This window comes from Rhineura floridana, chromosome 3 (genome assembly GCF_030035675.1).
Source record: "Rhineura floridana isolate rRhiFlo1 chromosome 3, rRhiFlo1.hap2, whole genome shotgun sequence".
Taxonomy (NCBI): Eukaryota; Metazoa; Chordata; class Lepidosauria; order Squamata; family Rhineuridae; genus Rhineura; species Rhineura floridana.
Genome location: NC_084482.1, coordinates 102628747 through 102641327, shown reverse-complemented (window position 1 = coordinate 102641327; position 12581 = coordinate 102628747). Strand labels below are relative to the sequence as shown.

Sequence of the window (12581 nt, the reverse complement as noted above, 5' to 3'; positions counted from 1 at the left end):
CAAAAGATAGTTTGTTAGCCACTTTAAGGACCTACCCGGGAAAGCTTCAATACGTGGTACAATAAATCTAGTACGAGGATTCTTGTATAGATCACAAATAAGAAGAACATGATCAATTGTTTCAATCTCTCCCTTATTACAAATACAAAAACGTTTCTCATATGGGATTCTTTGAAAACGGCCTTCTAAGAGCGCCGAGGGGAGGCAGTTAAATCTAGCCCTAGCAAACAAATGGCAGAAACTCGGGATGGTCAGATTTTCTAGGTAAGTTGCAGATTTAGGGATAAATAAATAAATAAGCATGTTTGGGGAGTGTAGAATTATGAATGGACTGTACAGCTTTCCCTATTGAAGATGTCAAAGAAGAAGCAGGCCTTGTATAGCAAAATAAATAAATAAATTAAAAGTGAATTCAGACTCTGGGAGGAATTGTACAGTTTCGTTTGTCTCTCAACTCCATGGAGATGGAAATGTGGCATTTCTTCTAGGAGCAGATTGTAAGTGAATAGAAGGAATTGTTCAAAATTTGTGTGTGTTACCTGTTCCAGGAAACTGAAAAGGACAAAAAAACAAAGGAGATAAAGGTCAAAGGTATCAAAATGAAAGGGGGGAAATCTGAAATCTCAGATCTTAAAAGGAATGAACAAGAAGATGCAGCTTCACAGCGGACTGCTCTCTCTCAAAATACTCTAAACCTTCCTCATGAGAACAGACCGACCGGCAATGATGGCACTGATCCAGCTGTAGCTGGCACTGATGCTGGTGGGATAAAGGAGGATTCTCCACAAACACCCTCTATGACAATGCCACGCATCCACCCAAACTGTGGAAATCTTACTGCAAATTTCAGCTCACATTTCCTGTGCCCTAATTCAAGGTATGTACTGCAAAACGAAATGCAGGTGGGGAATTTGAATGTTTGAAAAATGTCATTTTTGCTTAAAAAACTTTAAAAAGGAATAGTTTTTAACTGCTGAATTTAGATAAGCTACATGTGATTTCTTATTGAGGAGCTATTCCACACACAAACATACATGAAAAAAGATTATGCTACACATGGTACATGCTTTTTTTAAAAAAAAATTTAAAGGCATAAGTTAGAAATCAACAGCTCAGTTCTTATCTGGGAATGAATTTGTTACATCATTTCTCTGTTTATTCATCAGATTACCTGAAAAAGCAAAAAAAAGACGAAGTCCTTGGCCATCAGTGGGACAAATTGGTCCAAATAACCGTCAGGAAGAAGGGACTATGTCTCAAGTAAGTGTACAATATTAGTCATTTAAAAATTAATTTGGTTCATCTGGTTCTGTTATTATATTATCTCTTCAAACCAATGGTTGAAATCCAGAGAATGATTGACTTGCCTAAGGACCAAACTAGATGCAGGAGTAGCAGACCCTTTCTTTAAAACCATCTGAGTCTGCCCAGTTGTATATAAAGTAGGAAGTGTTCAATTTTTTTGACCAATGGGGGTTTACAGATGGGGTTGCTGAACAGTCCCCCTCTCATGCAACTTACATCTTAGCAATATGCTTTTTTCCTTAGACCAGCTTTGATACTGGAAATGAGCTCCTCTCTCACCAATGGGTCTCAGAATCAGCATCCTACCTACATTTTATACAGGGTAGACCCAGATTTAAACAAAAAGGTCTCATGCTGTTACATCCGATTTGGCCCTCAGTCACCTTTAAAATCAGTGGAACACAAATATTCCACTGATTCCAGTTGTATTTGGCATGTTAGACTTTACCTCAAATTCATGCTGATGCCTTTTGTGTACTTTTAATTTGTCTTATATTCATCACAATAGTAAGATTCCATATTATGAATAACAGTATGAGGCAAGCCAAAGCTTCAGATGTTTTCCAGGTGGAGTCAATTGCCCTAACTCAGTTATATTTTTTCTTGAAAGATCTGCACATTTGTTGGTATTGCTAACAAGTATTGGACACTTGTTAAATAAGCCAAAAATAGCAACAGCTTAAGCATTATATGTGCAGACTGATATTCATACCTTCCTAGCTTCGAGACCATAGCTGTTATGGCTTCAGTGATCTGGACTAGAGAACAGATCTCTCTCTGGCTGCATACACACAACATTTTATTCTAGAATCCATGCAGAGTATTTTTTTTCTCTGTAGTCCACACCATCTATATCTATTATATATATATATATTTGCCCCTGAAAAGTGCTTCTTGAGAAACTGGTTTCATTGCGAAAATAAAAGCTCATTGCAGATTGATTCTGCATTACCCCACATTGTGTCCATTTGAAAACAGATGTAGGCGGTCCTGGCAATAGGTGTATCCACACCTACCCAATGATGTGGGTGAGTGTATACCAATATCACCATCACCATTTCCTTCTTCATTCACCTGAGGCACATGCAGGGAAGAAAAGGCATGGGTAACCTAAAAAAGGAAATTTTCAAAAATGTATCAAGTAACCGCACCCATTGTTGTGGACAGCAGGATCTAGAGTCAATCTAGATTGAAAGCAGCATATTGAGGATGAGCATGAATGATTCTGGATTGAGAAAAACTATATTTTTGTGCTACAAATGGATTGGCGTGTATGCAGCCTCTGTCTCTGGACCTATGTATAGGTTTTGCCTTTGTTTGCACTTGTACTCATGGAAGAGTGAAAGAAGAAGCAGGCTTCAAGCTGGGCCATGGAAGTTTTTATGTGAAGTTTGCTGATTCATTTTGACCATAGATCATCTTCAGAGCAAAGGGTATCCTTGTGTTTTATTCTGGTATGCTAGATAAAACAACAGTCATATATTTTTGGAAACTTTTGCTAAGCACTATCTTGGCCTAACTCCTGCTTTGTTTTTTGGGTGCTGTTCCTCATTCTCAACTGCTTTTGCTCTGTTATTATCATTTTATTATGTGTTGCATTATACCTGAAGGTCTCAAGGCAACTTATATAGTAAACAAATACACGCTAAAAACATACAACAATAACTAAAAGTGTTCACGCTAAACATCCCCCCAGGTACACATTTTCTGCCATAAAATTACCACAAGCAATCACCATAAAACAACAAGCAGCTAAAAAACATTAACTTAAGTGGAAAACAGATATCAGCATTCAGTGCCTGAGTGTACAAAACAGCCTTGGACTGGTATGAAAAAGATGTTAGACTTGGGGCCAGGTGCACCTCCCTGAGAAGAACATTCCAAAGGTAAGAAGCCATTGCAGAAAAGGTGCTTTCTCATGTAGCCACCATCCACCCCTCCCTTGGAGGGGGTACTTGGATAAGGACCTCCAAAGATGACTTGAGAGTCAGGGCAGGTTCATGTGGAAAGGGATGTTACATTGGGATGGGATCTTGTGGCTGGTACCAGTTCAGAAGTATTCCATCTAGCTAGCAGGCTGGTATTGATTTGAGTTTGTTCTTTGTCTGCAGGCCACTGCTTCTACTTATCTGTTTTTTCACCTCGGAAAAATATTGATATTAATATTTTGAAAGGAAATATTGATATTTTAAAAGGAAATGTTGATATTTTGAAAGGAAATGTCAATAAATTGAAGAAAATATCAATCAAAATATCAATATTAATATCAATATTATAGATGTGGATTTTTAAAAACCTGTTTCTGAAAATAGCTGTGGAAAATCACTCCATAAAAATCTGCTCTGCAACAATAACAAATAAGCGAATAAATGGAACATTCAGTACCAAATCTGAACTGTGCAGAATTCTAGTACATCCCTAATGCTCCATGAGGTAATTGGGTCCTAAGCTGTATAAAGCTTTATAGGTTAAAACCAGCCCTTTGAATTTGGCCTGGTCCCAATTATATGTCTGTCTGCTGAATTCTGCACCAGCTGAAGTTTCCAAACCATCTGAAAAGGCAGCCTCCAGTTTCCCTTCACAAATGGCAGTGGCGCTATAATTGGCTGGGGAGCTAATTGGATGCTTAGCTCCTAGGGCTTATCCAAACGGAGCGGGATAATCCACGGTTTCCATATTCAGTTTGTCATCTGATAGTCCTCACTTTGCCTTTTAGTTCACTCTTTCCCAATTAAAAAAATGCTTTTTTGCACACGCAGCAGTAAGACCCCTACATTCTTTTTGCTTTTTCCAAGCTCCGCCTCTAAAACCTCCCCCTATCAACCAGTTGGTCAGCAAAAAAATGACGTATGCTCCTCTCCCCCTTTGCAACGAAGCACAATATGGCTGTAAAGGAGTTCTCGCCGCGGAAGGAAAGGGAGAAGGAGGGGGTAGTCGGGTTTCAGCCTGCCTCCAGAAAGCTTTGTCAATTTCGTTCTATTCACTGGGGGTTTTGCTTCAAATCATTTCGCTGCGGAAAGGAAAGGGAGAAGGAGGGGGGTGGTGACACATTTCTTGCTTTTTTGGAGAAATAAGTGCAATTGCCAGCGTGTGTATCTCCTTAAATATCCATAAAGGCAGAAAAGCATACATTCTTTAAGTGTAATATTGCAAATACTGCTGGTCGGTTTCACGCCTGCCTCCGGAAAACTTTGTCAATTTCATTCTACTTGCTGGGGTTTTTGTTTCAAATCATTTCACCTGGGAAGGAAAGGGAGAAGGAGGGGGGTTGACACATTTCTTTCTTGGAGAAATAAGTGCAATTGCCAGAGTGTGTATTTCCTTAAATATCCATAAAGGCAGAAAAGCATACATTCATTTAAGCGTAATATCACAAATACAAACAAGAAAGGGGCTGCTGGTCGGTTTCACGCCTGCCTCTGGAAAGCTTTGTCAATTTCATTCACACACCCCTCCTTCTCCCTTTCCTTCCCACAGCAAAATGATTTGAAACAAAAACCCCAGCCAGTAGAATGAAATTGACAAAGCTTTCTGGAGGCAGGCATGAAACTGACCAGCAGCCCCTTTCTCGCTTGCTGTGCATTGCAGATCTCACCCAGAGCAGCCGCCCAGTTTGCAGGCTGGCAAAAAATAAAATGCATCTGCGCAGTAGTTGCAGACCCCCCCAACACCCCACCATTGCGATGATTGGTTCAATTTTCCCGGGCTTATTCTCGCACTTGTGCAAAAGTGCAGATATGTGATTGGCTGGAATGAGGAGAAGGGGCAAGGGGAAACACCCAAGAACCACCCATCAGCTGTAAAGTCCGTGGTATTGCATCCTACCTCCTGAAGGCACAGCGGACGATTCCCAATTTTAAACAGCAAATCGCATTTTTGCCGGTATTGCAAGGAGTGGATTTAACCCACGAAAATGTGGAACAGCGCGAGACGTCATTTGGACAACCGAAAAATAATGAACACACATAGCGGGCGTGTCACACATTTTGCAGTCGTCTGGATGAGCCCCTAGCCTGTCACAGCTCCTCTGGTTAAGCTGGTTGGCAAGTGTGCTCAGGGGGGAGGCTAGTGGCTACAGTAACAGCTGTGATATTGCAAATGGCAGTAAGTGCTGGAGTGGTGTGGCAAGCAAGGCATGAGCCCAGTGCTCTCTGCTGGACTTCATGGGCCACAGCAAATGTCCTACTATTCTGGGTGCTGGGCCGGTTGTGTAATGTCTCAGGACTCACAAGGTGGTATGGAATACAATCCAAATTTAGATCTCTTGTCTATTACAGTTTCAGAGAGGAGTCATCCAGCAGATAAGAGAGCTGGCAGTTTCTTCCTTGATAGTTGGTACACATTGTAAATCAAGGAGGTGATTAAACTGTTTAGAGGAATACAGAAATATATTTGTTGCTGGGTGCTGCCAGCTATTAAGAAAAAAGTCCTATTGATTTCGTCTGAAAGATAACACTTCTAATAGTTCTTCTAACCCATAATAATGATTTATCCTGGGCCAGTGATACAAGCTTCCTCTAAAGAGAGACCTTAAAGATTCAGTTCTTAGTATTTTGTGTCAAGGTCAGAATTTCCTACACAAATGCATAGTCTTTGTTGTAAACCGCCCAGAGAGCTTCGGCTATGGAGCGGTATACAAATGCAATAAATAAATAAGCTGTAACCATAACACAGATTTTATCGTGGATACATAATGATTCCATTTTTAGAACCAAGTAGAGAAGGTCTCTCTGTATGAAAGAGCTGCTCAGATTGATCAAATGGTCAACATAAACAGAAAGAAACGCAATATTTCAAGATGTGAGAAGAAAGACATTCACTTCCCGGAACTAACAACGGGGCAACAGAAAGAACTGAAAGGAATGGAAAGTATGCTTGTTACCTTCTATATATTTTTTCAGATAAGTAGTAAGGCCATGAGCTTGAAATGTTATTCTGAAATGAAATTTAAATAGCAGTATGTAAGATTTGTGGAAAGTGCTCCAAAGTAGTGTGCTCAACTTTTTTTTTTTAAGGCTGCCTTTTTGTGAGTCAGTTGGAATAGCATATTTCCTTTCCAGATCAAAAGTTGCATGCAAATGAAATACAGGAATTGGCATAGGGTTTTTTTTTCCTGAGGGAGTAAGGTTCATGCTGCAATCGACAAATATATTTGATTGCTGATTTAGCCCTCAGTTTTGCATTAAGGGTGTTGGAATAGCATCTTTCCTTTCCAGATTTGTGGAAAGTGCTCCACAGTAGTGTGCTCAACTTTTTTTTTTAAGGCTGCCTTTTTGTGAGTCAGTTGGAATAGCATCTTTCCTTAAACGCCACTTGTACTTTTTCTGCAATTAAAAGTACTGTGGGGTTTTCTTAAGATTAAACATCCCCTCTCCAATATTGCTGCTTCAATAAAATGAGACCCTCAGTTGCAGGTACTTTTAACTAAAAATAAAAAAGATGAAAAATACTATAATGAATCTTCTGTATAGATTTTTCCTTTGAATAGCACTGTCCCACTTGTCACAAACTGTTCTTCAACCCCTGACAGTTTCAAAAGCAGTTGGCCATGCAACAGGAGGTAGGGGGAATGACTGCTGTTTCAGAAAATGAAGCCTAAAGCTCCCTTGGGCCTACAGAATTAATTTCACAGTTCTTTGAATTATGGCCATTGGATAGAAGTTCAGGCACACTCTTTGAAGTGGTTAAAAAAATGGAATGGTGGCAGGTACCCAACCAAATGGTGGGTGGGAATGGCTGGAGCTGGCCTCCAAGCAGCATGCTTGCTGCTGTGGAATTTTTTTTAATAAAAAAAAACAACCTCTTCACAATACCTTCTAGTAAGCGTAGGGGTGGGTGATAGTGGGGCATTGGCTCCACCCATCCTGGTCACTCCCTTACTTCACAAACTTACCAGGTGTGGTCTGGATCGGGTGCCAGGTCTCTGGTTTTTGCCACGAGACTCTGGATTTTTGGGGTCCTCTCTGGGTCTTTAGGTGAGTCACCCCAGTCTCTGGACTCTCAGCTTTCATTGAAAAAAAATTAAGTTCCTAGGTGGTCTGGATCAACAAGAGACATACACCAAAATGTTAGCCAACCCCAACCTCCACAACTTCTGTTAGATGAGCTTGTAGGTGGCTGCTCTAACCCCTCCCTTTCAGATTTGGAGCTAATAAGTGAAGTCAGGGTTGTGATTGGCAAGGGATTTGTTGACCTCCAGACAAGTCCAGAAACTGTTGCCTTTTCCTGTTTGACTGAAAATCTCACAAGCGGAGTGAGTTTATAGCTTTCAGTAGTAGCAAAAGACCCTTTTTCTCTCTGTTCAAGAGATCTGGACAAAGGATCACAGCAGGATCTTGTTAGGCATGCACAGTAAACAATTTCAGCTGTGAATAAAAGTGTACATGCAGGGTTTTTTAATTACTTGCAAAAATAGCATATTATATATTTTATCTTTCAAATAATTTTTGAACAGAAATTTTTAAAAAGTGTACATGCAGCTTATGATGCCATTATATTGTGTTATACTTTTCCAGTTATGAGGAGTCAAACCAGTTTAAATTTTCCTGGGCTGTTGAAGAGGGCAGTTTATTTGTCTAATTCATAGCCTGTTTTGAAAACCTTCCCAATATGAAGCTTTAATCCTATGCTCGCTTTTCTGGAAGTAAAGCTGTAATGCTAATTCCACATACCGGGAACAAACCCCATTGAATTCAATAGGACTTACTTTTGAGTAGACATGGTTAGGATTGTGCTGTATATCAATGGGACTTTTGAGTGAACATAGCAAACAATTGTGTTTGTGTTGTAAACCTTTCTCTCCAATCCTATTTTTAAAGCAGTTAGGCAGGGCTTACTTAGGTGTCACTGCTTTTATTTTGTAGGAAACCAATACTTCTTTTATTTTTTTAAAAAAATGTTCTGTTATGACCGATTGGTTTTGACAATAAACTATTATATGGGGTGTATGTATTTTTACATCTCCAGTGTGTGTGTATATGGAGTCTTTCCAACAACCCTGTGAAGTAGGATTGCCAGTTGGAAACCAAAACAGCTCACAACAAGAAATAAATCCCTTTAAGATCCAATAACCATAAAAACAAGTATAAAACAGTTGCAAAACAGCTTTAAAGTAGCATGATTCTGAATTTTAGGTTGGGTGAGTGAAGTTCTTTATCACGAGGTTGCAGTCCTGTGCACTCTTCCCTGTTTAAGTAATCCCCATTGAATACATCGGGACTTGCTTCTGAGTAAACATGCATAGGATTGCACTGTAAATATCTTTATTGGTTGTGTAAATAATAAATATCTTTGACAATAATGCTTATATAAATTTTTCTTCCTAGTATGTCCCGATAAGTATCTGATTTCACACTATGGTTGTACATGATTATTTCTTCTACATTTTAAGTGTGCCCTTCTTCCTTGGGGTGGTCATGGTCTCCCTCTGTCATTTTCACCCTGAGGGGCAGTTTAGGCTGAGAGATGGTGAGTAGCGCATGGTCACCAGGTAAACTTTGTAGCTGATGTCCATTTTTAAAAATTAATTAAAACAATTTACATGACGTAGATCCACACGGTACTTTTAAAGCACATCAAACTTGAATTTAAAGTGCATGACTTCCCCAAAGTGGAAGTTATAGTTCCTGCCACCCTTAACAAACTACAGTTCCCATGATTCTTGGTAGGACTCATGTGCTTCAAATGTGCTTTAAATGCATTGTGTAGATCTGCCCTAGGTATGTTGTGCGTTCATCAGTGAATTGAAAATAACAATATTAAAGAGAAAATAACAATATTAAAGGGGAAGAGCTGTAGCTCAATGGTAGGGTACATGCTTTGCATACAAAGGTCCAGTATCCAATCTCTGGAAAAGACTATTGCCTGGAGTGCCAATGCTAATCCATGTCATCAGTACTAAGCTAGATGGTACCAAATGGCTTAAGTGGGTATAAGGCAGATTTCTTTGTTTCTAAAAGAAGAAAGAGAGCCAAGGGCCACAGTGACTCCAAAATTTATTTATGTATTTTATTTACAACATTTATATACCTCTTTATTATAAAAAAAACTCAAAACAGTTTACAGAAGGATTTAAAGCAATACAATTATTGGCAAAAACTGTTAAAGACAGACTTTCCTCTTTCAAGAAGCCTTTTAGGTTAAGACCTATCCCAGTCTGCGTCTGTGTTAGAATTGCTTAATATGTTTTTTAATAATGTTTTTAACCCTTTTTTAAAGTTGTTTTTTTAAAATGTTTTTAACACTGTTTTGTTCTAATGTATTTTAAGATCTGTTTTTATGATGTTTTAAAGTGTTTTTAGTGCTTTGTTTGCCGCCCTGGGCTCCTGCTGGGAGGAAGCGCAGGATACAAATTAAATAATAAGTAAATAAATAAATTTAAAAACATTCAAAATAATAAAATCAACAATGAGTTAAAAACAGATAAAAAACATAATAGCTTCTACATGCCTGGGTAGGCTTGCCTAAACAAAAATATTTTTAGCAGGTGCCAAAACGAGTACAATGAAAGTACCTGCTTAATGTCAATAGGCAAGGAATTCCGAAGTGTAGGTACTGCCACACTAAAGGATTGATTTCTTACAAGAGCAGAACAAGTACTATGTGGCACCCATAACATGGATGGCACACCTTGAACTTGGCCTGGTAACAAATCGTCAACCAGTGCAGATTTCAGAGCAGAGGTAATATATGCTGATAGGGTCTCACTCATGTCAACAATTGTGCTACAGTATTCTGCACTAACTGCAGCTCCTGGGTCAGGTTGTGCTGCATGGGGATTTTTGTGATCTTGGCTGATTGGCTGCCAGGATTTTTTTTTGTTTTGATTTTTGGTTAGGAATCCTGACTGGTGGGATGCTGAGTTTTCTGCCTTACTTGTAGGAATCTTGTTGTGGTTGGTATGGTATTGCATTTAGGAAATCATAACTGTCTTTGGTTTTTCTTTTTCTGTTTGCATTTCATTTACCTTTAATCTCACTCTCTTACATCCATACAAGCAACAACAGTGGTTCCATGTGCTCAGCTCAACCCCCATAAACCCACTGATGATGCACTTTGTTGGTTGCATGATGGTTTGTTTCTTGCCAAATAGTGATAAAAGAGAATTCACATACTGGGAAGTGTGGCTTCAATTGCTGTTGTTCCCAATCTACTGCCTGTGAAGATAGACCAAACCATGTATGTTTTCTCTCAGTTTTTACTCATTGGAATTGGGTTGGCTGTCAAAGCAGGTTGCCAACCCTGCTTGGATATGGATATCTTTGCAGAGGTTTATAGCAGCCCACAGGGTACACAGAAAGGGTAGAGAATCTTCTTACTCTTACTCATTTCTCAGACCTCTTTCTGAAGTGAAGGGTCAAGTCTGTAAAGAATTTTGGAGCAGCCATATTAAAAAGTAGGGGCAGGGCATTCCAGGCAGGGGGTTGCCAACCCTGCTTGGATATGGATGTCTTTGCAGAAGATCCCTAGTCAAGCCTTACCAACAGCACAATCTTAACCATATCTACTCAGAAGTAAGTACTGTTGAGTTGGGGCTTAGTCCCTTAAGTGTGTTTAGAATTGCAGCCTTCGGGGGCATCCATCTTTACTCCTGAGTGCTTCCATCTAATATCTCCACAACACTAGGCGCCCTTCTTACAATACCCTTCTGGTGGCATGAGGGCACTTAAACCCTTCTTGCCAGAAGCAAATAGGCTAGATTACCCAGGCTCCATAAGGAGATGAGAAGGAATGATTCCGACACTTCAGCTGGACGTGGGAACACCATCTTTTAGCAAAGATTTCTGTCTTAATTTCCAATCAGAGAAATGTTTTTTTTCAATTGTATACTCCAAGCAACTGTGGTTGATGCTTAATTTATCATGCTTAATGACATCACTAGGACCCACTCTGTGACATCACTGGGGCCCGCCCCTGAAATCTCAGGGTTTGGGATGCTTCCGACCTGGCATCCCTGGGTCTGAAAGATGTTTCTTCTTCCTTTTCCTTTTTAAATGTGGGATCCAGAGACATACTGGGGAAATGAACATGGTGACAAGCATGGCTGCATCCAGCTCAACAGATGAGCTCCACTGTAGAATTTTTTTTTTTAAGGGGGGAATGTTGCTGCCTGTCTTTTTTGGTCATTTGGGCCCCAGACCTCAGTCCCAAAGTCCAGGGAAAACAGTACCACTGAGTGCATGACCAATGGTGGGGGAGTGGTGCTCAAATCCTTTCCTGCCAGCCATTATTCTGCAGAAAATTTCCCTTTTCCGCTACTTTCCCCCATCTTAGGGTCAGAGATATATGTTTACAAGAATCTGAATGAAAATGTGAAGCTCTAAACAAAAAAAAATAGTTATTTTTTATGACAAAGTCTTCAATTAAATAATGATTTTCTTTGTTTCCTTAGCTATTGAATTGTACATTTTGGATAATTCACTTCAGAATAGAAAAACGTCCAAATCTAGAAATAATTAGGTATTTGTTTGTAAAAGTTAAACAGGTAAGAGTGCTGAAGAGGGAGTCAAAGAAATCTGAAGTATCTAAAATACCATCTTTAATAAACGTGGATCAGAATCGTGAAAAATTAGAGGTAAATGTAATTTTCATAGGTAGTATGAAAACATGAATGCTGTTGCTGAACAGTGAGTTAAGTGTGCCTAAGCCAGTTTAAATTATTGGGCTTACAGACACCTAACTCTCTGTCAAATTGTGGTACTAGACTTTGTCATTATTTGGACTAAACTAAAAAAACAATTACTGCACTGTTGAAAATTAGAGGTTACATGTAACATAACCATCCTTTTATCAGTCTTTTACAAGTAAATATAATGCATGATTACATTCAAAAGGAGGCCTATAGCATTTCCTAGGCTTCTGCTACAAAGCTGTTGAAATGTTTTAGAAATGTTGATTGTATGTTCAAAAATGTCTTTTGGGGAGGGGGAAATTGTTTTAATTTAATGAAGAAGTGAACTTTTCAATAATGCTGTCAGCTAATGTTATTTTTCAATTTAATATTTAGAACACAGGAAATGCAGGAAATATGCAAAATGAAAACAAGCCAAGTTTGCCTGTGTAACAGCATGCATCTTGGGAAAACATTTGCTTTTCAAATAACTTCATTTTAAAAGTTCCATGGATAACTCTGCATACCATGTGTAGATCCTCTAATAAAGTATTTTGAAATGTGATGGTCACAAACCTATTCATTTTTACAAAGTATTGTATAATATGTTTAAGGCAGGGGTCATCAGTGTGGCAGTCATGGATGTAATAGCACCCTTGAGGTCTTG

General features: G+C 39.1%; 1 protein-coding gene across 6 annotated transcripts in view; it reads left to right on the top strand.

Annotated features, from left to right (window-relative positions):
• Nucleotides 1–12581, top strand: part of PPP2CA (protein phosphatase 2 catalytic subunit alpha) — a 145621-nt gene that overhangs the window by 59301 nt on the left and 73739 nt on the right. For 5 of the 6 annotated variants that reach the window (XM_061617104.1, XM_061617102.1, XM_061617101.1 and 2 more), the window contains exons 9-13: nt 549–877; nt 1167–1260; nt 6015–6174; nt 11781–11878; nt 12311–12420. In XM_061617104.1, coding sequence (XP_061473088.1) covers nt 549–877; nt 1167–1260; nt 6015–6174; nt 11781–11878; nt 12311–12367 — 738 coding nt within the window. In that variant the 3' untranslated portion in view covers nt 12368–12420. Of the gene's footprint in view, nt 1–548; nt 878–1166; nt 1261–6014; nt 6175–11780; nt 11879–12310; nt 12421–12581 lie in introns of those variants that run through there. The other variant, XM_061617112.1, reaches the window with a different exon arrangement.